Here is a 24,727-nt window from a genome sequence, read left to right on the forward strand (position 1 = left end):
TCATGTTCTCATCAATTCACTGATTTCTGCAGATTATATTTGAGATGATTGTAACAGGGCAACTAATGAAGGAGCAGGGAATCTAAGAAAACAACTTTTGAAGTTCTCTTGTCAGATTTCTTGATGGGTTTTCTATTATTTGTTTTGGCAAATTTCAGACATTAGCCTTGGATGCAATTTTCTGCAGTTGTTTTATTCTGTGGAACAGGTGAAATGCTTTAAATCCTAGACAATTCACAGTTCGATACACATCAGCAGTAAAGATTTAACTCTTTTCTATTATGGAATTGGACTAAGATTAAACTGTCATCGTGCAAGTTTAATTTATTCGTGACATCTCTGATCAAATTTATTAGCTTCCAGGTTACTGCTATGATTTACATGCATGTTATTTTGTTAGGAATTGAAAGAAGACAAAGGATAGAATGTTTAGGAAAGGTAAACTTTATCATACAAATTTGTTTTTATTTTCATTACAGTGTTGAACAGACGAAAATTGCAATACTTCCTGAGTTAGTGGAGTTGGCTAGAGATGAAGGGAGCAGTGTACGCATTGCTGCATTTGACACCATTGTTAACCTACTTGTGATGTTCGATAGTGGTAAGTTAATGTGATAAAGTAAATACATGTCTTCAGTACATAGTAAATTCAAACATGTTGAATATTGGAAATAATAAAAGGAACATTTTAACTTCTATTTACACATTAACAGATTTCAAATGAAATTTCAAATTATACCAAGGAATTTATCACATAGCATTCTGAGACTGTGTTTATTGGGTGTAATTTTATGAAATTTGTTCCTTATTTGATTACAAAATAATGAGGTTTGTGTATTTTTTGTTAAAAATATTCATATGGCTATTTTGAGATCTGGCAATATTATGTGCTGTCCCCCTTGTGCATTTTATGCACTTTAAGATTACTAATATACATAATGAAGGAAACTTCTGAAAATCTTCTTCCCTAGCTAGTGAACGGTCAAAGTAATCTGCAGAATAAGAATTTTTGTTGGTTTAGAAAATGCATAATGAAAGCATTGTGTTTTATAATGAATAAATTATTTTACCTCTTATATTGCAAAGCCCAAGTTTTAACTGCAAATATTCATTCACTTTATTCTTGACAAGTCATAATGATTTGACCTAACCTCTTAATCAACTGTAATTTAGTCAAAGTAATGTGTATCTGTGCAAAGACAAAAGAGAGATTGCAAATGTCTTGTCTTGTGAATGGGGGAACCATTTCATAATTATGTAAGTGAGTAACCATCAAGGGAGTTGCTACATAGGTGTTGTTTATAGTAGTGAGTCTCAGATTTTTATCTGAAAGCAACATACTGTGGATACTAAAAATTATGATTCTTGTCTCGAAGTCTGAGAATTGATATGTTCTTAATCAATAGTTTGTACACTTTTGTTTAATTTGGGTCATTTGGTAAATAGAACTTTCATCATTTCAAAAATGGCATTCAGGATCTTGTTTGCTTTTCCAGCTGGATGCTATGCAAGCTTCAATCTAAGTGATTTATGTAATAAAGTAGTACATTCAAAAAGATTGAATGTCTTCTTTTGAAATAGTTTGAAAGTTGTCATCTCACTATGAAGTTATAAGTGAAGGGTGATGGTGGAAGTTATTTTTGTGATTGCAGACCTGTGACCAGTGGTGTACCAGAGAGGTCAGTGCTAGGACCTTTTTTGTCTTATCCAAATCATTAATGTGTATATTGGTTGGATAGGCTGTGGGAAACTTACCCCATATCAGAGGTAGATAAAGCTAGAGGCCATAAGTTTAGGGTAAAGAGGAAGAGATTTAGTGGGGATATGAGGAGCGCCACCTTCATCCAGAAAGTGGCAAGACCCTGAAATGCACTGCCTGAGAGAGTGGTTGAAGTTGGGTCACTGACAGCATTTAACAAGTATCCATATGAGCTCTTGAATTGCTTAGGCATAGAGGGCTATGGGCCAAGTCTTGGGCAATGGGATTAATATGGAAGGGTGCCATGCATGAAATGAGTTGGCCTGAATAGCCTGTCTCCATGCTATATGTTTCTATGAATGTAGGAGGTGTGATAAATAAATTTGCAGAAGATATGAAAATTGGTAGTGTAGTTGATAGTGAGGAGGATGCTCACTATCAGCTACAGTACTTTCATGCATCCTTTCAACATGAAACTTAACATTTTTATCTCTCTTTGATTGAAGCACACATTGTCTCATGAGTTAATAAAATCCTGCCCTTGATCAAGTTAAAAATCTCACAGCTAATAAATCAACCCTCTCTTTGATTAAAGGTACCCAACTCTTTCCAAACTTAAAATGTTCCTTATTGTTTTAGGATTCAATTTTCATCCAGGAAATTCATCCTCACAAAAATTACATTAATGTATCTTCCACATACTATCAACAAGCAAATCAAAATTATTCTCCTTTGTGCTGTAGGATGGTCTTCAATTTTTTTAATTTTCAGTGAGGAAATTGTACTTTTGGGTCTTGAGGCTTCTGCAGACTCCTTAAGAATCAAACCTTGGATCTATTAGAGCTATACTTTTTTAGCTCTTCCTCACAAGTGATGTCCTTCACCCCAGAATGACAGTTAAATGATGCTTCCTCTTGGGAGCTTCTGCAGATGCTTCAGCTCTTGAGAGCAACAGAAGTGAAGAGGGAGTTAACCTTCAGAGGAAATGAAGGTCATTTACCTTCAGTGGCGGGTACATACTTGACATTCAAAAGCTATTGTGCTTCAAAGACAAGCAACACCACATTGTATTGCTGAATCACTTTGAAGCATGTCTGACAACACCATGCTATCTTTATTTGCAACAATTCTTCAACAGGAGCCTGACAACTATAATAGTAGTCAACTTAGTAACCTTTGCAAATGGAAAGTCCACAGGTTTTAAGCAGTTTGGGGTAAACAAGATCATACAAATTTCATCAATATATGAGTAGATTTGGAGAATGCTGAAGGCACATTTCCATGAGCAAAGCTCGTTAGAAATATTAACATAAACTAAAATTAATGGTAGATATTGTTGCATTTGGGATTGTACTTTTATTTAAAGGATCAGCAAGTAATAAGGTTAATGTGCTGATGTGTACTTCAGTGTTGGAAAGTATTTGTGCAGAGGTTTCCTGATGATTCATGCTTTTCCAAATAAACTTGTGTAAACAAGCTGACAATCAATATTGTCTACTTTTGACCTCTTTCTGTATCAATCCTTCATTGCATGTTCATAACTTGAAAGGTGGTAAATAGGGCTTTGTGTAAGTACCATAGAGCTATTGCTTTTCAAGATTTTACAGCAGTAGTTTGCATTTATATCACACTATTAATATAGAAAAGACACCACAGAAGATTCCTGAGAGTAGAAGTCAAAATTGTGTGAAGACTCAGCAAGCTGTACAGTGATACTTGACCACAATATCATAAAACAGAGACAATTATTTTCATTTTGAGAATAAATCATTGGGCTTACTTGGTAGCCTCACTAGAATTGCCATCTACAGTTTCCTCATGCTTTTTGCTTATCTGGTGAAAATATGGAGGTCTTTCTCACTGCCCAAAAATTGTTCTGGTCTCCAGCAACATGGTCTGAGTAATAGCAGGGCCTTCAGCGTTGTACCGAGGAAACTCTGCTTCTAATGCTCTCCAAATAGATTTGACATCTGCTAAAGCCTCCATCCCCAGTTTTGCCAATTGACAAATCTGTAAAGGATATTTAATAGTTTTTACATATCTCTGAAATAGTTGGAATTTAAAAACTTCAATTCTTAAGAAGAACCTGATAAAATTATTGAAAATACTTTAAATATATAATAAGACAGGTATTTAAACTGGTGAAATAAAAAGAAGAAATTTAACTTCCTTTGCCATTTAACCATAATTCTACATTGAAATCAAAAGGCACAGGGCCCAAGAAGCAGTTTACCAAGGTAAATGCTGGGGAATTTCAGCCAAGTAGAACTCCTGGGCTTGATTCCATATGCAGTCCCATTCTGGAGAACACTAATAGATGTGGCACCATCTGTTGTGCAGTAGGTTTGGGACTTTCATAAGGAAGTTCTGGACATCACCATCTTAAATGATGAACTGCTAGCCGTTCTGTTCAGAACCACCAATACTTACCTGCGAGATCAGGCCCACCTTGATTCCCTAGCAAACTAATTGTGTTTTGAGATGTGCCATGTTAATATTTAGCACTTGAATATGATCAAATGACTTTTGCATTGTTGCATTTTTTTGTACAGGATTATCCATTTCCCTATGGTTATGGGAGTAAAATATTATTTTGTGATTACCTTGTCAGATGACCGGACTCAAATTATATTTCCCTTGGTGATGATGTTTTGTGAAAAGTCATTCAAAGCAGATGAGACTATCCTTGCACCATTGTCACATCAACTGGGGAAGCTCTGTCATGGTCTCTCAGGTAAATGTAACTGTATCTTTTTTACATTCTGCCTCCTATTCCTCTAACCATCAGAAATGGTTTGCCCCTCTACTCTATCAGTTCCTTCTGGTGTGACCATCACTCCTGTATGATCTGTATGTACGGCAACTGCTCTGCCCAGGACCGCAAGAAACTGCAGAGAGTTGTGGACACAGCCCAGTGCATTACAGACACCAGCCTCCCCTCCTTGGACTCTGTCTTTACCTCTCGCTGTCTTGGTGAAGCAGCCAGCATAATCAAAGACCCCACCCACCCGGGACATTCTCTCTTCTCTCCTCTTCCATCGGGTAGAAGATACGGGAGCCTGAAGGCACGTACCACCAGATGTAAGGACAGCTTCTACCCCACTGTGATAAGACTATTGAACAGTTCCCTTATACCATGAGATGGACTATGACCTCACGATCTACCTCGTTGTGACCTTGCACCTTATTGCACTGCACTTTCTCTGTAGCTGTGACACTTTACTCTGTACGGTTATTGTTTTTAACCTGTACTACATCAATGCACTCTGTACTGACTCAATGTAACTGCACTGTGTAATGAATTGACCTGGGCAATTGGTTTGTAAGACAAGCTTTTCACTGTACCTCAGTACAAGTGACAATAATAAACCAATACTTCGAGTTTTCTGACTTGCCCTAAGTGTTTTGAAAACTTCAAGTCACTGCACAACATTTAAAATTTCAGAAAATGAATTTGTTTGTTGTAACTTGATCCATGGGAACTCAAATATCATTCTGGTAAATCTCTGCTATTCTCTCTACGTGGCCAGTATGTACTTCCTAGACTCTTCCAGACTGCTCCATATTTGGTCTAGGCAAGATATAGATATCCTAGTGTGTTTACAGATTCTAGTTGTTTATGAAAATTTAAATGCTGCTTAGATTTTTCTTTGAAGAGGTATTTTTGTTTGCCAATGTCTATACTTTTAACACAATTCTGAGAATTTTTGTTAGAACATCAACTGATGTCATTAGACTTGTCTGTGTGTGTGTGTGTGTATATATATATATATATATATATATATATATATATATATATATTTAAATGTGTATGTGATACACTATATACGAATTCCACAAGTTCCACGATGGAACCCATACGACACCTCAATCGCCAAAGATCTCCATTGTTTTGTTCCGAAGTATCTGTCACACTGAGAGCACTCGATACATGGCCACCCACAAATATACCTGCTTTCCAGTACAGGTTAACAACCAAGTGGACTCCACAGATTGCTCCGAAAATCCATACATGGATCGTATAGTGACAGTCACAATGATTTGTCTGTATAATATTTGTGTGTGTGTGTATATTATTCCTTATATAAACCTATTCTTTGAAAACCAAGGAAGTACTTGGGGAATGTTACAGACAATAACCATCTTTTCCTGTTTTAATTGCAAGCCTGGTTCCTTCAATTCTGCTTTCTCTCCACCAGTGCTATCTTCTTAACTATAAAAAGCTTTTCAATGAAGCAATTTTTCCTTTACTGGATTTCTGTTATACTCCCTCTTAACTTTGCTAATCTCTCTTTATGCAGCTTTCCTATATTTTTTGTATTTGTCTTGGGTATTAGCCTGTAGGATGGAATGCAATACCTAAGTGCTTCCATTTAAAATTTTAATAACCTTTTTCTATTCATGGGTTTGACCTCTGCCTACAAATAACATTCTCTAACTTATTAGTATATAGCTGATTTTAATTCTTTTAAGTATTTCTTTCTTTTGATTTTGCTTATTTTAATTATTTTTAATATATCATTTATCACATCATTATAATTATTCTACTGTCATTACTTCCCAAATGTCTGCTATTTTGTTTGCTTCACATTATTACCCAAAACCTCATCAAGTGCTATTTTCTTACAGTTGGAATAGCAGCATTCAGATGGAAACAAATTTCCTTTACTCATTGCAAACCAGTTTCATATCCATGTTTAATTTTTTTTGGTGCATGCCTTGTTGTATAAACTTTATTCTGGATTTTGTTCCTAAAGTTTGGTATTCTATAATATACCTATAGTAACATTACTGATCTGTCTAATCTTAATAAAGGTAGGTTTTATTTGGGCCTTTTTTCTATTTAAATATTTATTACTTCCTTCATGTGTGTGCATGGATCATTCATTAGGCCTTTGAAAGAAATAGACTGCGTTAATTTGCACTAGAGATACTTGGATAGGCCCTCCTCAAAAATATTTCATGTGAGCCATTGAGGAAGAGTTGAATGTCTGGAGAATAGTGCAGCCAAGACTGTCTGAATTTTCTCTGTACATAAGAACATATCTATAACCAAATGGTAAAATACTGTATTCAACCATAACCTTCTTTGTCATTTAGGGAATTTAACTGATGAGCAACATCTATGGTTTTTGGATTTCTACAAGAAGTTCAGTACATTAGGCCTACAACATGAAAATGGTCAAAGTGAACACTTGACTCAGTTCTATGCAGCAGAAATGGATGCAAAATATGCTTCTGTGAGACAGAATTGTGCCTACAATTTGCCAGTAAGTATGGGTAATAAAATTGCAGTCAAACTTTTTGCTGCATTTCTTGATCGGCAATCAAATTACAACAGTGTTTTAACTAATCAGGATTTGTATGTGGTAATGTGGTCTTTCTTGCCTGTCCCTTAACATCTCTATTGGTGCTTCCTTGTTCATTTCAAATTTTGCATTTTTCTTTGTTCCTTCTCTCCTTTGTTCCTTCTCTCCTTTGTCTATTTTTTCTTTTATTTTGTATCAGCATTTGTGGCTCATCTGACGTGTTGTGTAAGGGCTGCTGTCAGCCTTGGTCACATTTTAGTGGGTTTATGGAAGCAATATGGCTCTTACAAACTTACAAATGTATGAATTAGGAGCAGAAGTAGCCACTCAACCCCTTGAGCTTGCTGTCATTCAATAAAATTAAAGCTGATTTGACCGTAATCTCAACTCTGCATTTCCAACAACACTGAGTTACTCTTTCTTCCCTTGCTTATCAAGTAGCTATTTACCTCTGCCTTAAAAATACATTCTAGATTCTGCTTCTACCTCATTTTGAGGAAGGACATTCCAAAGATTCATGACTTTCTAAGGAGAAGAAAAAAAAATCGCCTCATTGCTCTTTTGAATGGGTGATCCATTATTTTTATATCCTCAGTTCAAGATTTTCTCAGAAGAGGATGTCTGTATCCTCTTTGTCAAGACCCAGCAGGATCTACTTCTCAGTTTTGAGTCCCCTCCCATTCTTCTGAACTCCAGCAGATACGAGCCTAGCCTGCCCAGCCTTCCCTCGTAAGACAACTTGCTCATTCGAAATACTAGTTCAATACACCTTGTTTGAATTGTTTCCAATGCATTAACATTCTTTCTTAAATTACTGTACCTTATATAACAGAAGCATAACCCCCCTACTTTTGTGTTCAACTCCCACCCACCCCCCCCCCACCCGCAATATTGGAATTGGTTTATTATTGTCACGTGCACTGAGGTACAGTGGAAAAACTTGTCTTGCATACTGTTCATACAGATCAATTCATTACACAGTACATTGAGTTAGTGAGTTATAACATTTAATTATAACAATAAGCTATAACATTTTGTTAGCTTTCCTAATTATTTACTGTACCTGCATTCTAGTCTTCTGGAAATCATGCATTAGGACACCAGATCCCTCTGCATCTCAGAGGTCTGCAATCTCTCACCATTTGGATAATATGCTTTTTTATTTTTCCAGTCAAAATGGGCAATTTCATATTTTCCCCACATAATATTTAATTTAGCATTTCTTTACATACTGAAGTGAATCTGTCACTAGCTTTTTGTAGCCCAAGGAAATATGAACCTGACCATTTACCTTTGGTTTTTGCTCTTACTTTTGGGAAATGAAAGTGAGCAGAAAAAGAAAAATGGGTGAAGAATGGTTGAGACAAGGGGGTATTGAGGGAATTAGATAGTGAGTCAGGGAAAAAATGAAAGAAACCAAGAAGGTGACAGCTACCTAAAAAATTAGAAAGAGATTTTAAATGTATAAATTTAACATCCATTTCTAGTTTTTCTAAAAATTATTCTTAGATAGATGTTTCAGGGGGATTGTGCATGGGGAAATTATACTGACATCTGGAGCAGGCAACAGGCTGACCATTGGCTCTAGGTAAACCAGCCAGGTGAAACATCAATATGATAAACACACAGGACTATTCACATCTGGAATTTTCTCAAAGATCTGATATGTGGATGGACAATGAGACTGTAGTCTCGGCCCTTCTAATGTAGTCAACAGGTAGGAGGAAATAGCGTGTGTGTCTTGAGTGTGTGTGCATACATGCAGTATGTGTACATAGGAGATAGTCACAGAAGTAGGCCATTCAGACTGTCATAAGATAAGATATCTTTATTAGTCACATGTACATCGAAACACACAGTGAAATGCGTCTTTGCATAGAGTGTTCTGGCGGCAGCCCGTAAGTGTTGCCACTCTTCTGGTGCCAACATAGCATGCCCACAACTTCCTAACCTGTACGTTTTTGGAATGTGGGAGGAAACCGGAGCACCTGGAGGAAACCCACGCAGACACAGGGAGAATGTACAAGCTCCTTACAGACAGCGGCGGGAATTGAACCCGGGTCGCTGGCACTGTGATAGCGTTATGCTAACCACTATGCTACCGTGCCTTTTATCTTGGCACCATTTTCATGTACTAATCCCATAACCCTTGATATTCTGAATATTCAAGAATCTAACAATCTTCCTCCTGAATATACTCAGTGACTGAACCTCCACTACCCTCTTCAGTAAAGAATTCCAAACAGTTACTACCCTCTGGATGAAGAAATCTTTTCTCGCCTCAGTCCTGAGTGTCAGCTCCTTAGTTTGAGATCTTGAACCATGGTTCTAGGTAATCCTTCGAGGCAATGCATTTAACCTATCAAGATGTTAGCATTTTGTTTGTTTCAGTGAGGTCATCTCTCATTCATTAAAACTATAGACAGGATGGGCCCAGGAATCAATCTTGTGAACCGTTCCATTACCTTCTTCTGGTAAGGACACTAGACCGGTGCACAATATTCCAGAAGTGGTCTAACCAGAGCCCTTTGTAATTGTGGTATATATTGCACACCTGTTTGCATGTGTATGCAAACATAAAGCATAATTGCACCAAGACATGAAGTAATTCAATTCTCATTGTAAGATCATGCATTACAATGTTAAAATCAAACTTAGACTTTATATCATTTTTAGTTAAATAGCAATATCAGGCTCTTTGGGAAGTAGTAGAGTTATAGCAATTTCTCTCGGAGAAGCAAAACTAAAGGATGGTTGAATACCTTTTATTGTTGACAGTTTTCAAAATGTGGCCATTGGAATTAATCAATGGGAAAGGATACTGTTGGAAATTAAGATTGTGTAAAAGAAACATTTGAATAAACTTAAGACCTATAATTCAATAATATCAAATACAAGTTTAAAAAAAAGAGAAAATAGGACTTCAAAATGATGGCTGAGTATAGAGACACAAGATTGTCCTGATCCAGGGTTTAGACCCAAAATGTGGATGATTCCTTTCCTCCAACAGGTGCTGCTCAACCCACTGAGTTCCTCTAGCAGATTGTTTGTTGGTAGCTGAATATGTTCTGAGCCAATTACACCTCTACCTACCTCATCTGAAGATATGTAATCTCAATTTTTCCACCATGTGCAACCATAGCAACTTACACTTGTATGCCTTTAAATATTCTTTTGATGTGTCATTTATTTTAAACAAAAATGAAAGATGAATCAAAGGAGTAGGGTAAAGAATGATTAAGAGTTTGTTAAGAATAGGCTGTAAGGAGAATTTCCAAGGAGAGGGAAGGTGGATAGGAATTCTAATTTGCTCACAAGTTAACTGAAGGGGAGATGAACAAAAAGCCAGAGTCAAGTCAATAAAGAGGTTTTTTATTTTGAGATTTGGGTGTTGTTCTTAGGCTGGAAAAGGTTACAGGGAAAGTGGATTGAGGCCATTAGGGGATATCAATGCTATTCATTATCCTTTAAATCAAAACTTCATTCCTCTCATTTATTTTTGAATTCCTGAATTGGCTGTTGTAAAACATTTAAGCTGTCATGGCCTTGAATATTGACTAAAGTGTAATGTCCAAAATAAATACATCACTTAAAGTCACATTTATTTATAACTAAATTTGTCTTTTTCCACACAGGCCATGATACTTTTTGTGGATCCTAAATGTTTCTACACTGAACTTTATCCCACTTTCTCAACCCTCTGTCACGATCCTGAAACTCTTGTCCGACGAACGGTTGCCACTGGCTTCCATGAAGTAAGTGTTTTTAGTGACTCTGTAGGTTAATATTGGAGATACAGTTAAATAACTTACAAAACCTGTAATCAAAACTATTTTGGCCAAAGGTTAAGAAATGATCATTGTCTGTATGGCAGAAGTTTGGTAACATAGGGATTAAGTCACTGGTCCAGTGTCTGAAAACTCTTTGTTCCAGGGACAGCAGATCAGATCCAGCAGTGACATCTGGGGAATATAAACTCAACTAAGTAAATAAATCGGAATGAAAAAGCTGCTATCAAAAAAGGTGAACCTGCCAGATAGTCATGGAAACTAATTGGTTCACTAACATCCTTTGGGAAGGGAAACTTCCATTTGGCCTAACTGTGACTCCAGACCAACCAATGCAGTTGACTCTGAAATTCCTCTCTGAAATGGCCTAGCAAACTAATTGGTTCAGGACACAATTCATGGAGAGACAATAAATATTGTCCTTGCCGCTATGTCCATATCCTATGAATGAAGAAACTGAAAAATTATTCATGTACAAATGTTGAAAATGGTATGGACAAGGCTCAGCCATGACAGTATCTACATTTGAATAGCCCACTGACACACCGTCACAACACAAACATGAATAATGGCCCTTGCACAGTCATTGTACAGCTAGTATGTATAGAATAATATTTGAGGATCTGCAGGAGAATGAAGAGCATGCAAAGGAGTAAAAGAGAAAAGAAAATTATTGGGACATACTAAGAATCTGCATTACTTCCTGTTGCTTCCTCATGTACAGTAATATGTACAGAAATATATACAGAATAAAACTTGGGGAATTTCTCGCCTGTTTAAATCTGTGTTTTCATTTTGATTTGTTATAGAAGTACGCTTTATTGCTGCACTTATAGTTATCAAAGAGACTACCTAATTTTCTCTGAATATGACACAGACTGGTCATTCTTAAGTTCTTGCATGTGCATTGCACAGTACTCAATACAAAACAATACTGTCAAGTTGGACAGACATGAGGAATGATCGCTTAACATAAATATCCAATGCACGAAGAAACCTTTGCTTCATAAATGAAACACCTCTGGAAATGTCATGATAATTATAGAATATGCCTGGCATGAAAGATGCAAGGAAATCTGACTGACACTGAACTAGTAGAAATCCTCTATTGACCTCTGTAATACTGCTGATTTATTGATGTAGATCTTTCATTCTTGATCTCTCAATACTTAAAAAAAAAATGTTTCCCATTATGGCAGAATGTCCAGTGCCCTTCTGACGTCTGTTCCAGCCTTCAGCCAAATTCAGTTCACTCCATGTGATACCTAAATAGTTGAATGCACTGGATGTGACAAAGGCAATGGGTTGTGACAACATCTCAGCTTTTGTGCATGAAGGCTTAGAGTCATAGAGCAATACGGCATGGATACAGGGCCTTCAGCCCAATGAGTCCATGCCCACCATGGCACCCACTCATCTAGTTGCAATTTCCTGTGTTTGGCCCATATTCCTCTAAGGCCCACCTCTCTATGTACCTATCCAAGTGCTGCTTAAATGATACTATTGTACCTGCCTCAACCACTTCCTCTGGCAGCTCATTCCATACACTCACCACCCTCTGTGAATAAGTAGCCCCTCAAATCCCTTTTAAATCTTTCCCATCTCGCCCTTAACCTATGTCCCCTAGTTTTGGACTCCCCTACCCTGGGGAAAAGACTGCTATAATCCATCTTATCTATGCCTCTTATGATTTTATAGACCTCTATAAGATCAGCCCTCATTTTCCTACGGTCCAAGGAATAAAGACCTAGCCTGGCCAACCTCTCCCCATAACTTAGGCCCCCTAGTCCTGGCAACATCCTCATAAAATCTTTTCTGCACTCTTTCCAGTCTAACCACATCTTTCCTATTACAGGGTGACAAACTGTACACAGTACTCCAAGTACAGCATCACCAACTTGTACAACTGCAACATAATATCCCAACTCCTATACTCAGTGCCCTAACTGATGAAGGCCAGTGTACTAAATGCCTTTTTCAGCATCCTCTCTACTTGTGATGCCACTTTCAACAAACAATGAACTAGTACTCCTAGGTCCTTCTGTTCCATTACATTCCCTAGTGCCCTACCATTCATAGTATAAATCTGTGCTGGTTTGACTTTCCAGAATGCATAACCTCACACTTATCTGTATAGGAACCCGTTTGCCACTCCTCAGCCCACTTCCCTAACTGGTCAAGATCCCCCTGTAATCTACGATAACCTTCTTCATTATCAACATCACCTGCTAATTTTGTGTCATCTGCAAACTTACTGACCAAGCCTTGTGTATTCACATCCAAATAATTTATATAAATAATGAATAACAAGGGTCCCAACACTGACCCCTGCGGCACACCGCCAGTCACCGGCCTCCATTCTGAGAAACAACCTTCAACCACTACCCTCTGCTTCCTACCTCTGAGCCAATTTTGAATCCTTTTGTGCTGAAAAATTCTTTTAGCCAAGCTTTTTCAGTATAGCTATAACACTTGCATTTATGTGGGAAAATATAATGTTTCCCTGACCACAAAAAGCTTGACCACTTCAATCCAACCATTTATTTTCCCAAAACTCTACTCTTAATCATCATCAACATATGCAAGGTGTTGTCAACAATACTATCAGAGTGCATACACTCACCAATAATGTGCTTACTGATGTATAGTTTGGTTTCCACCAGTTATTTTTAAGTATTGCTAGGTTTAAGACCTCATTGCAACTAAGTATGGACAAAATGGTTAAATGACAAAGGTGGAGGGGACACAAAGTCAGCGTTTAATTGATTAGCGCCACAAAAGGAGCCCAAGTAACATTTATGTCAGTGAAGATCAAATAATGTTTCCATTTGCAACTGGGGGTTATTGGAGGATGACACAGTGGTGCAGCTCGTAGAGCCACTGCCTCATAGCTCCAGTAACCGAGGTTCAATCCTGACTTCCAGTGCTGTCGGTGCTGGGTTTGCATGTTCTCCAAGTGACCATTTGGGTTTCCTCCCATGTTTCAAAAACCTGTAGGTTGTTAGGTTAATTAGTCACTGTAAATTGTCTGTAATGTATGAGTGAGGGGTAAAATCTAGGAGGTAGTTGGTGGGAATGTAGGGAGAATAAAATGGGTTAGGGTAGGATTAGGATAAAATGGGCGCTTAATGATTGGCACAGACGGTGGGCTGAAGGGTCTGTCACATGCTGTATCTGACTCTATGACTATTTCAGCTCTAGAACATTGCTATTAGGGTTGCCAAGGCAATGTACTAACCATCTTCAGCTGCTTCATTAATGACTTTCCATCCTTTGCTGCATTGACTGCAGATTCTGCCATCCATGAGAACAATGTGCTAAGGCTTTTTTAATAGACTTACAACTTCAACAAGGGTAGTATGCACTTGAGAATGACAGTACCTCCAGATTTTCCTCCAAATCTATTGCATTCCTTCATTGGTGGTGGGTCAAAGTTGTGGAATTCTAATGAATAGCTTAGTGGGAGTAACTTCTAATCAAAGGTTGTTGCTGCTCAAGAAGGTGACTCATTGCCATTTAATTAATAATGAGCAAAAAAAATTGTTGAGCTTGGTGATTCCTGCATCCCATGACTGAGTAATAGTTTAATTTAAATAATGTTCTTTAATATGTTTTTGTTCATATTTTTATAAGGTAATTGCATTGTTTTTTTTAAATCAAAAAGAAATAAAATAAATGATTTTAAAGACAGTCAGTTGCCTTGTGCCATATTTTAGGCTGTCAAGTTTTAGAATTTTATCTATGGCTATTTGATAGTTTAATGATATTTTTTCCACCAATGAGTAATTTAGTCTCAACAGACTTGTAAGGTCCAAGGCATCATCTTCAAACTGCTGTTAGTTGTTCTCAGCTGAGGAAATGCTGCTGTAATAGGCTAACTAAAAGATAGAAAAATAGGATGGGCTTTTAATAATCTATCCAAAGATCCCTACCGTGCATGCGATAAACAGAAGGGAGAAGATGACAAGAGTTGTTGCAAGAAAACCATAATGGGTGGGTAAAATAATTTGATCATTATAGGTAATATCACCAGGTATTGGTTGTAGAGATTTCAGGTTGCACAATGGAATGAATGGATATTTGTTTGGTTGTAGATTGCAGAGATAAGGAGAGGCAATGCCAAAATGTAGATGATGGCCGATTTGCCACATTGCATTTTCTGTTACAAAACTTTTACTGTTATTTACTAATGTTGAATGTTTAAAATAGAATTTAGATAAACCTAAAACTTAATGGAATATTTTTCTATTCCAATCAATAGATATATAATTAAACAATTTGAATCCTTTGTTAGGGTTTCCTGAAATATTTTTGGTATAGTTCTCAGAGCAATATTATTTCATTAATGATCAGTTAGTTCATTTATTGCTAGATTGTAATGTTCTTCAAATGGATCAAAGTTTTGTGCATTTTTCTCACATAGGTCATTAAGCTGCTAGGCTCCGGTGTTCATGTAGTTCACAAAGAATTGATTGCGCTTTTGCAAGATGAATCATTAGAGGTAAGGTAAATAATTTGTCACCAGTCTTCCCTTAGGAATTAATTCCCATTTTTGAAGATTTTTAGCTTTTGAATAAAAGTCTTCAAAATTTATCAGCTTCTTAAGAGTATACAGTTTTCTACCAATTCTATAAACACCTTTCTTGATTTGTAGACTCATCAATTTGTGGCTCTCATTAGAGAGACACATTTGCCACACATTACAGTCTCCAGGCAATACTTAAAAGTCTTTGCCTCGAGCTATGGTTTTTCCTCTGTGCCGTCTTTTCCTTAATTGTCTTATATACCGCGAAGCTTGCTTCATATTTAACACAAAAGCTAGAGAAGAAACCAAGAAGTTTTATTGTAAAATGTCTTTCGCAACCTTCAGAATTTTCAAGGTGTTTTGCAACCAATGATCTTTAGAGGTATAGCCACTGTTCTCCTATAGATGCAACAAACTTGCCTGCTAGAAGGTAGGCCTGTGGATTCAGATCTACTCAGCTTAGATCTTGCAATCACAGAGCAGGTAGACACTTGAGCATGAGCGGTAAGCGCTTTCAATTAATTAGCCCTTCTAAGTCCAGAATTAACTCCTGCAGTTGCAAGAATGAAGTAGTGGAGGGAAACAAAGAACTAACGGCAATTCAGTTCATTGTTCATAGGTCACCAGTGAAAATTGTATAAATGTTGGCTTCACTAGCAAAGATGGAGAAAATGAGGATGGCTAAGTTGAGCCTTTGGCTACAGATCATATCATAGTCACAGTAGTAGCATAAAATTTAGGAGCACTTAAAACATTTTAATACCTGGAACATATTTTGCAGAATCCACATCTGTGGCATCTGTCATTTTTTGGGGGATTATAACTGTGAAATGTCATTCACAATTTCTCTTAATTTTGAAACTTACTTCCCAAAAGTGTCATCATCTTCCACATGGATATCTCAAAGTTTGTGGGAAAGCATCATGCTCCATCTCCAGATGTAAATGCTTAGATTGTCCCCTGGTTGATTCTCCACTCTCCATAAATTTTAGTGTATTTAAAATTCTTCTGACTGCATCCTTTTACACACTAAACATTATGTTGTTCAGGCAATGTCTAATTATAGATAATTAATTTCTCCCATGTGCTACAGAGCATTTAGGATCTTTGAAACTCACTGGATTTTTTATATAAAATCAAGGGTTTTTAATTCATGAAGGATCATTGATTTATGGAAAGGAATAATGGTTCTAGTTGAAAGGTGTTAAATAAGCACTTTAAGCATTTAATTAAATACTTCATATGCAGCATAATTCTCTTTAGAACAATGATGATTGCTACTCCTAAAAGTGAACAGTTTTTTCTGATAATATTTCATGTCAGTACTGCTCACGAAGTGCAGAACAATCCCTTACATTTTTTTCATAATTAATTTTGTTCACTTCCTGATATGGCTATGCTGTTTAAGAGCATGCTTCATTGTTTTGCTAAATCTAGGTATTGGATGCCCTGCTAGATCACCTTCCTGAAATTCTAAGATTTATTATTACAGGAGGAGACCATGTGGGAACAGAGAATAAGGTAAACGAACATATATTGTCACACTTTAGAAATATAGTTATTTGAATTCTTTGTCACTGGAATATCTTTTCTGCAACCACTTGTATTTATATAGTGCTATGAACCTAGTAAGAGGTCTCATTCAAATCATTGACTGAAGTGTTATTGAGGCAGCTGATTTGAGAACATAATTAAAGTACTAGATATTATGGAGATGTTAAAAGGAGAAAAAAAAAGGAAGAGAGTCTGAGAGGTTTAACATGGGAATTGTTGATCTGAGAGCCTTGACAGCTGAAGGCATGGTCAGCAGTGGTGGAACAACTGAAGTGGACAATGCTGAAGAAATGGAGGATCGTGGATTTGTCAGAGCTGTAGGTAGGAGGAGTTCACTGATAATGAGGATCAAGGCCATCAGGAGGATTTGAAAATAAGATGAGAATTTGAATTTGGAACCTGACCGCAGCAGCCCTTCCAACCTCAGCAACACAAGACTCCAGTGCCTCTGCCATCCCCTCCCCCACCCTCAACACTAATGAACACAGCAGCATTGTGTTCTGATGCTTCTCTTATATATGTTTCTTCCCACTCCCTATAACACAAGACTGAAAAACTGGGAGTCAGCCTATAGACTCCCACAACTCTCATCCTTCCAGCCTAGCCACAGACAAGACCACTCAGTGGTATGTTTCAGATACGGAAAAAGTCATTTGCTTGCCCCCCACGCCCCCCCCCGCCCCCCCATCACATCCATGCTGAAATCCATTCAGCGCATTGTTTTGGGTGCACTTGAATTTTTAACTTGTCAAGTCTAGATGTGGTAAAAATGTGGATGAATGTTTCAACAGCATTTGAGCTAAGGTGAGGGCAGAGATGAGAAATGTTTTGGAGATGGGTAAAGACATTCTTGGTCATGACAGATATGGGGTTGGAGGCACATGTCAGGATTAAGTATCAAATCAGCATTGTGGATATTCTTGTTCCTTTTCAGGCAGTTGTCATAGAGAGTGATGAATTCAGTGGCTAGGGAGCAGAATTTGTGGTGGGCACTGAAAACATCATCTTTAGATTTCCCAATATTTGGATAAAATTTGTGCTGTGATACTGGATGTCAAGACGACTAGTATGACATTTAGAAATGGTGGAGGACTCAAGTGGTGCTGATGCTGCCAGTACACGTGGAAATTGGTGCTGTATTTGTGGATGATGCTGCTGCTGAATTCCTTGGGCATGAGGTTCATTAATATAATTGATTTACTGTAAACTTGGTTAAGCATCTCAGTTTCACGTGTTGCCATTTCTGCAGCGTAAGAAGATCTACTAGAAAAACTAATTGTTGAATGATAAATTTCTGATGTCCTTTGCTGTTGTTTACTTCGACTAGTAAAGTCTATGATTAACCCAAAATTGATGCTTGTTTTTAATATTTTGAATTCATCACCTAATCCAAACATCTAGCCATGAATCTCAAAACTTTCCCAATTTCTGTTAGGATGGACATTGATCACTGTTGCATCAAAAGCTAAGTGCTTCACATCCATGTGAAACAGTCCCCAACCTAGAAACATGCAACAAACAATATGATAATAGTAATTCTAGCGAGAAACTGTACAAATAAAGCAATGGACAGGAATTATTTTATCAAGGTGGATCTATTGTAATCATGTAAGTTATGGTGATAATTTTGCTTGTGTTTAAAAACCGATTCTCCCTTTGTGAAATCACTTGACATTTTCGGTGTCATTTTAATATGTTTGGCCTTGTAAAGTATTTGTATGCCTAATTCTATACATAAAAATTTGGAAAAATGATCACAGTGTCCAAGATTTTACTTTTAATTGGAAATTTTGTTGTCAGGTACATATTCCTGATCTGATTCCAGCTCTCTCAATGGCTGAACAAAGAGCTGCCACCTCTTTAAAATGGAGAATACATGAGAAGCTGTTGTTGACGTTTTCCTGTCTGCCACAAGTCATTTCAAGTGATCAGATATACTACAAGTTTTTGCCCATAATGTTTAGAATAATGACGACAAATGTAAGATATATCTTTAGTGAAATTTCTACTCATTTTTTTATTTCTTAAAAATAGCAAATGCGTCTACAATTATGGAGCATTCATTTGAAAATTTAGTAGTTATTTCTGCATACTTCAAGTTATCTTGCAGCATTCAACTTAATTATATAGCAAACTAATAGATGATTCTACTAATCTATTGTGACATATTTCTTTTGATATCATATCTGAGAATTTCCTTAATCCTGTTATTTAGATGTTAAGGGGAGCTAATACAATACAGCATGTTCATATTTTTACAAATGGTTTGATATTTATTGCAACCAATCATTTCATTTGATTTCTTAATATATTTAAAATATCTAATTCAAATCATTTCAAATTCACAATTTCTTGCTCCAGGTCTGTGCTCTACTATTTAGTGGTTAATTCTCTAATTTGAGTGTGGATATAGCATGTTTCCATTTCTTCCATTTATGTCTGCAATATTTGTTTATAATTATTTTTAACCTTATGCCAGGCACACCTAATTTAAAAAAAAAGTCATAGTAATTTCTAATGTTGTAAGTTCTAATGTTCAGGTTTTCTGATAGATCTTTTGGTATAGGAATAGATCATAGCACACACATTTATTAGCATTTAATTTGAAACTTGCATAAGTGTTAATTGGGATGTTCTGTTAATGTGCTGTTGGATGCTTTGCTTATATTTATTAACTCATGGGAAGCTCATTTCATTTGTAGCAAATAGAATTTAAAAAATAATTTATTATATCTATGTGCAGTATTATTGATATCAACAGATTATTACATGACCATTTTGAAGGAAATGCTTATTCTGATAACACTAAAGTTCAGGTTGGGATTATTATCATCTAGAATGTCCTCCCAGTCCAAAGAGCCTCAGCCAGAACCCTCTGTGTATTTGTTCGGTACAACCGTAAACAGGAGCAAAGACAGGAAGTATGCAGTAAACTCATTGAGCGTAAGTATACGATCAAAAGTGAATATAATAAAATTAATAGTTTCTTAAATTGTTCCTCCAAATTGGGATGAGTGACTTCACCATGATCGAACCCAATCTTGAACTCTTATTTTTCCAATGTACCTCTCCACAATAAGGAATAAAAATGACAGAACCTGTGTTTATATATTGATTGTCTTTCATGACCTTGAGATATTCCATAGTGCTTTGCAGCCAATGGAGGACTTTTAAAGTGTAGTAACTTTTGCAGGAAACACAGCAGCCAATTTTGTGCACAGCAGGGTACCATAAACTGAAGTGAGATAATGACTAACAGCCTTTTGGTAATGGTAGTGGAAGGATATCTATTGGCTATGACACAGAAAGCAGTATTATTGATCTTCTTTGGATAGCATTGTCAAGTGTCCACCTAAAAGTTGTATTAAATGATAGGGTGAAGTACCTAACACTTAAAACTATTGCACTGAAACTAGAGTTAAAGCCACACTGTAGGTCTGGAAATATTATTTACAGGTCTGCATATTGAATTTCCAAGCCATTTTCCACAGTAAGCTGCAGTCTGGGTGTCAAAGGAGAGAGAGCAGATCAAATACTCTTAAAATGCAGTAAAGGTTACCTACAGAAAAACTTGCAGTATTAATCCTGACACCTGGAATGACGCAACCATTGATAGGCTATATGGTCTGTTAGATCTATTTGAACAAACTTCAAGTTCAATTCAAATAAATTTGACAGTTAATCATCTGGCATGAAGGCGAGTTTTTTGTTTTTACATTTGAGCCACTGTGATAGTTCAACCTAATTTCCTGGAACTAAATGCTCCTTTTTGCATTGGATGATAAATATCATCTGCTTTTGCTTTTGTCCTTTGTATATGTTGGGAGAATTATTACTATGTTATTGCTGTTGGTATTAAGTCCAGTCTTCAGTGTTTGGTGCATTGAAAGTTATGCCGCTTCCCTTTCCCTTCCCCTTCCTCAACTCTTTTTGATAAGAATTTGTTTGTGTGCTTAGAATAGCATTGCTTTCTGATAATTTCTCATTTCAGCAACCCTATTTTTGACCTGTTATTATCAGGAATATTAAGTTCTCTGCCAATTCCAGCCGAGAACTATTTTCCTGTTATCTAACACTCTTTAATAGTTAATGTTTTTACATTGTGAATACGCTGTGAATTCACACATCTATCACTTAATCAAAGAAGCAATTTTTAGCTATCTTACCCTCTTTAATTCTTCCAATCTCTTAAATTTCCTGTTTTTTCTCTCTCTCATATATTCTGATACTCCTTGACACATTTTTTTAACTTCCTGTTTACACATCCCTTTCCTGCTATTCTTCTGCTCCCTCTAACCAAGTCTTTAAGAGTTCCTGATTGATTTGCCTATCCACTTTTGCCCTGCAACCTTAATATCTTTGTTCCACAAAAGCCTATTAATCTCAGATTTAAGAAAATTGACCTAGCATTTCATGCTGTTTATAGAAGATTGGTCCAAACCTCTACCACCCATTGCATGTAGAATTATGTCTAAACTTTATCACAGGCTATGCCCCTTACTTCTATACTCGACAATCAACAAAAATAATTACTTTCTATCTATCCTATCAGCTCCCCTTAATTTGATCAGAGTTTTTAAACCATTATCCCTCAACTTCTTTACACAGAGGGTAGTGAGCACCTGGAGGAAATGGTTCCTCTGAGCTGTCAGAGGAAATTGCCACATTTAAGAGGCATTTGGATAAGTACATGGAGAGGAAGGGCTTAGAGGGTTATGGGCTGAACACGGGCAACTGGGACTAGCAGGGAGGATGGTGTGGTCGGCATGGGCCTGTTGGGCCGAAGGGCCTGTTTCTGTCCTCTTATTACTCTATGACTCTAACTTTCTAGGTCAAAGTGAATACAACACCAGTGTTTCTAATGATTTTTTTTTGGTGAGAAAAGCACACATTATTCAAAAATCATTTCTTTTTCTGTTCATCCTGTTTTGCTTTTACTTGCATCAACTTTAGGTCCACCTCTTTGAATGGTCCATAAATAATTTGTTACTATCTCCAAGTTATAGTGTTTTTTTTCTTGGCCTTTGAAGATAATTAACAATTACACTATTTTTGATTCCACTCACAACTTAGCACATGAGCATTAGCTTTGTAATTTATCCCATTAACTATATACTTGGGGTATGTTTGGCACAACATTAAAATATGTACCTCCATCATATCTTTCTGTATCTCCATCATATCTACCTATACATCAATATAATTCAAAATTCTTTCATCTAGAAAATGTCTATTTGAGGGAACTGCGCGGGCACTCATACATCTATTCTGATGTGTGTGAGAGATGATGAGAGGAATTTGACTACATTAAAAATTTGATTTGTAAATTGGACATGGTATTTCACCATGCTAGAGGTATGCCAAGATGGTGAAATGTCTGCAGGAATATGCATTGCTATACAGAATAATAGGAAATAATCTTCCACTATTATTCAGACAAAATCGAAGGTAGTTTTGCAAAACTTGTTCCTAGCTATTAGCTGTTATGCTACTTAATGAGCTAACAATCTCTTGCTGCTAGTAGCTTGATTCTTCCATTGAATGGTTTTCCATCAGCTGATAAGTCCACTCTCTCATCTATGAATTTTTGCCATGAAGGTTACTTTTGTAAGCTCACAGTGGACAAAAAACTTATGTAACAGTTATGATAGGTTAATAAACTTTTATTCTTAATGTCTCAGATAGTTTAGGAAATCTATTACTATGTTTTAATTGATATTAAAACAAAATACTATAAATTTCTACAGAAATCTGTTGCTGAAAAATTCAAGAAAAAGTTTTGTTGCAGCCGCACTAAACAGGATGAATACATCTTAAAAGATATGCGTGTCCCTAAGATTTTTCCAGGAAGGTGGAATATTTGTTTCATGTAGAAGGCAACTAAAACACTCATTTTCTGTCATACACCAACCATGCCAAAGTTTTAAATACAATATCCAAAGAGAAAAGACAGGTTATTGGAATTGTACACCTCTCAGTGGCAATCACCTGATGTTTTCTCTAACTAGTAATGGCTTAATCTAATGCATATTTGTAGAATTTTCCATTTTTATTTCATATTTCTAGCCTTAGAGTTTTTTGAAATTTGTCTATCCAATTGTAACTGTTGATGTTTTGAAACAGAAGCAGGGAGTATGATGAAACCCTAGAATATGCTGCATTGTTTAAAATAAAGCTTTGTCCTGTTAATTCACACATTTTTTATTTTTCTGGTCCAGAACTTGGTCAAGGAAAAAGTTGCTGGAATCGGCTAAGATTTCTTGACACCTGTGAATGTATCATGGATCTATTTTCAAAATCCTTCTTCTGCAAATATTTTTTCCTGCCTGTACTTGAACTTTCAAATGATCCTGTTCCTAATGTAAGGTGAGTAGATCATTGATGTATAAACTTGTTGCTTGGTTCCTTTTTTTTAAATCATTTTAATTTTTGGAGAGCAGGAAAATTCATGTCTATGCTGTACTGCTCCATGCCCAGTAACAATGTTAGCATTTTCCTAGGTGACATTAAATAATTAAGGTTGACTCCATCTGTTGAGTATTTCCTTGCTACATCCGTGTGAAATTTTCATCATTCACAGCTAATCTGAGACTAATTTTAAGCATCAGCATTATTAATTTGCAGCGCAAATATTCACTCTGATTAACCTCTGAGATGATAAAAACAGAATTTACAGTATTAACTTGTGGGGAAACTTTTTTGGTCGCTGCCTGCTTCTCTGGAATTAACAAATAATGACTGGAATGGGTTTATTCAAAAAAATTCAGTTCTTGCATTTATTCAAAATCAAAAATTTAATTGATCACTCATTGAGTTAAATATTAATGCAATTAAATGTGATTTCCACATCATCATGGACAAAGTGTGGTAACCATTAAAGCATTTTGATAACACAGGCATGCTTTATTGGTTAACTCTGATATGCTAAAGTATGTCCACATATTCTGAATCAATATTTTACCAGCTGTGTTGTGACGTCTAGAATGTATTACATTTTAGTAAAACTACAGAAAGAAGACTTATAAAAAGGCAAAACATGTGGTCTTTTTATAGAAAAATACCTTGAATATAGAAATAACAACCAAAAATATGTGCTAGTAGTATGCTTTAACAGAGCAGGTGAAGTTTGGACGAAATTGTCTGCTGATGAATATTTACATCAACTAAAACTCTTATTTAGGAATTCATTGTTTCAGAAAATATATTATTAAAACTGAAGGCAGTTATGCTCTTGTATTTCTATTTAGTTTATTTAAAGAACATTTTGGCTTTATTTTCACTATTCCCTAAATAGTAAAACTCCAGTTATCTGGCATCCTTGGAACTTCGGTGCCAAACTGGCAGATTTATTACTCCTATTAATACACCAACAGTTTTCCTTTTAAGATGTTACACAAATAAATTTTCCAGTGAACCAGGTGCGTTTAAAGGCTGCACTGCGAAACACAACCTGGTGATTTTAAAAGGAGTGTGGGACCAGGGCCCCAATATAAAGGGAGCATGGGAGCCACGGCCCAGTGAATTTAAAAGGGACCCCTATGACTTGAAAGGGAGTGCAGGAAACAGAACCAGGTGAGCAAGGTGCTGATCCATCAGGATTTCTGAACAACAGGATAATTTATTATTGGATTTTACTGTACTTTAATTATGTTGACAAATCTTATCAGTAGTTTTTTTAAAAAAAACACCATCATTGTAAAAGATATCAATTTGATGTAGACTATAGGATGTAGAAAATGTTGATCATTGGCGCTAAATTTCTTCATCTTCAATTGTTCACCTGCATGTTCACTGCAGTCAGCTTGTTTACAAGATGAACAAGCAACCATTTACTGAAGACGTTAAACACTTA

The 24,727-nt window shown here is 36.4% G+C and overlaps 1 protein-coding gene across 4 annotated transcripts in view; it reads left to right on the forward strand.

Moving 5' to 3' along the window:
* The window catches only part of ppp4r4 (protein phosphatase 4, regulatory subunit 4), a 98,220-nt gene that overhangs the window by 61,948 nt on the left and 11,545 nt on the right, over positions 1-24,727 (forward strand). For all 4 annotated transcript variants that reach the window (XM_052016997.1, XM_052016980.1, XM_052016989.1 and 1 more), the window contains 9 exons: positions 480-601; positions 4,311-4,433; positions 6,800-6,969; positions 10,644-10,763; positions 15,220-15,297; positions 16,759-16,842; positions 18,676-18,855; positions 19,713-19,818; positions 23,094-23,241. In XM_052016997.1, coding sequence (XP_051872957.1) covers positions 480-601; positions 4,311-4,433; positions 6,800-6,969; positions 10,644-10,763; positions 15,220-15,297; positions 16,759-16,842; positions 18,676-18,855; positions 19,713-19,818; positions 23,094-23,241 — 1,131 coding nt within the window. The remainder of the gene's footprint in view (positions 1-479; positions 602-4,310; positions 4,434-6,799; positions 6,970-10,643; positions 10,764-15,219; positions 15,298-16,758; positions 16,843-18,675; positions 18,856-19,712; positions 19,819-23,093; positions 23,242-24,727) is intronic.

Source organism: Pristis pectinata, chromosome 1 (assembly GCF_009764475.1).
Source record: "Pristis pectinata isolate sPriPec2 chromosome 1, sPriPec2.1.pri, whole genome shotgun sequence".
NCBI lineage: Eukaryota > Metazoa > Chordata > Chondrichthyes > Rhinopristiformes > Pristidae > Pristis > Pristis pectinata.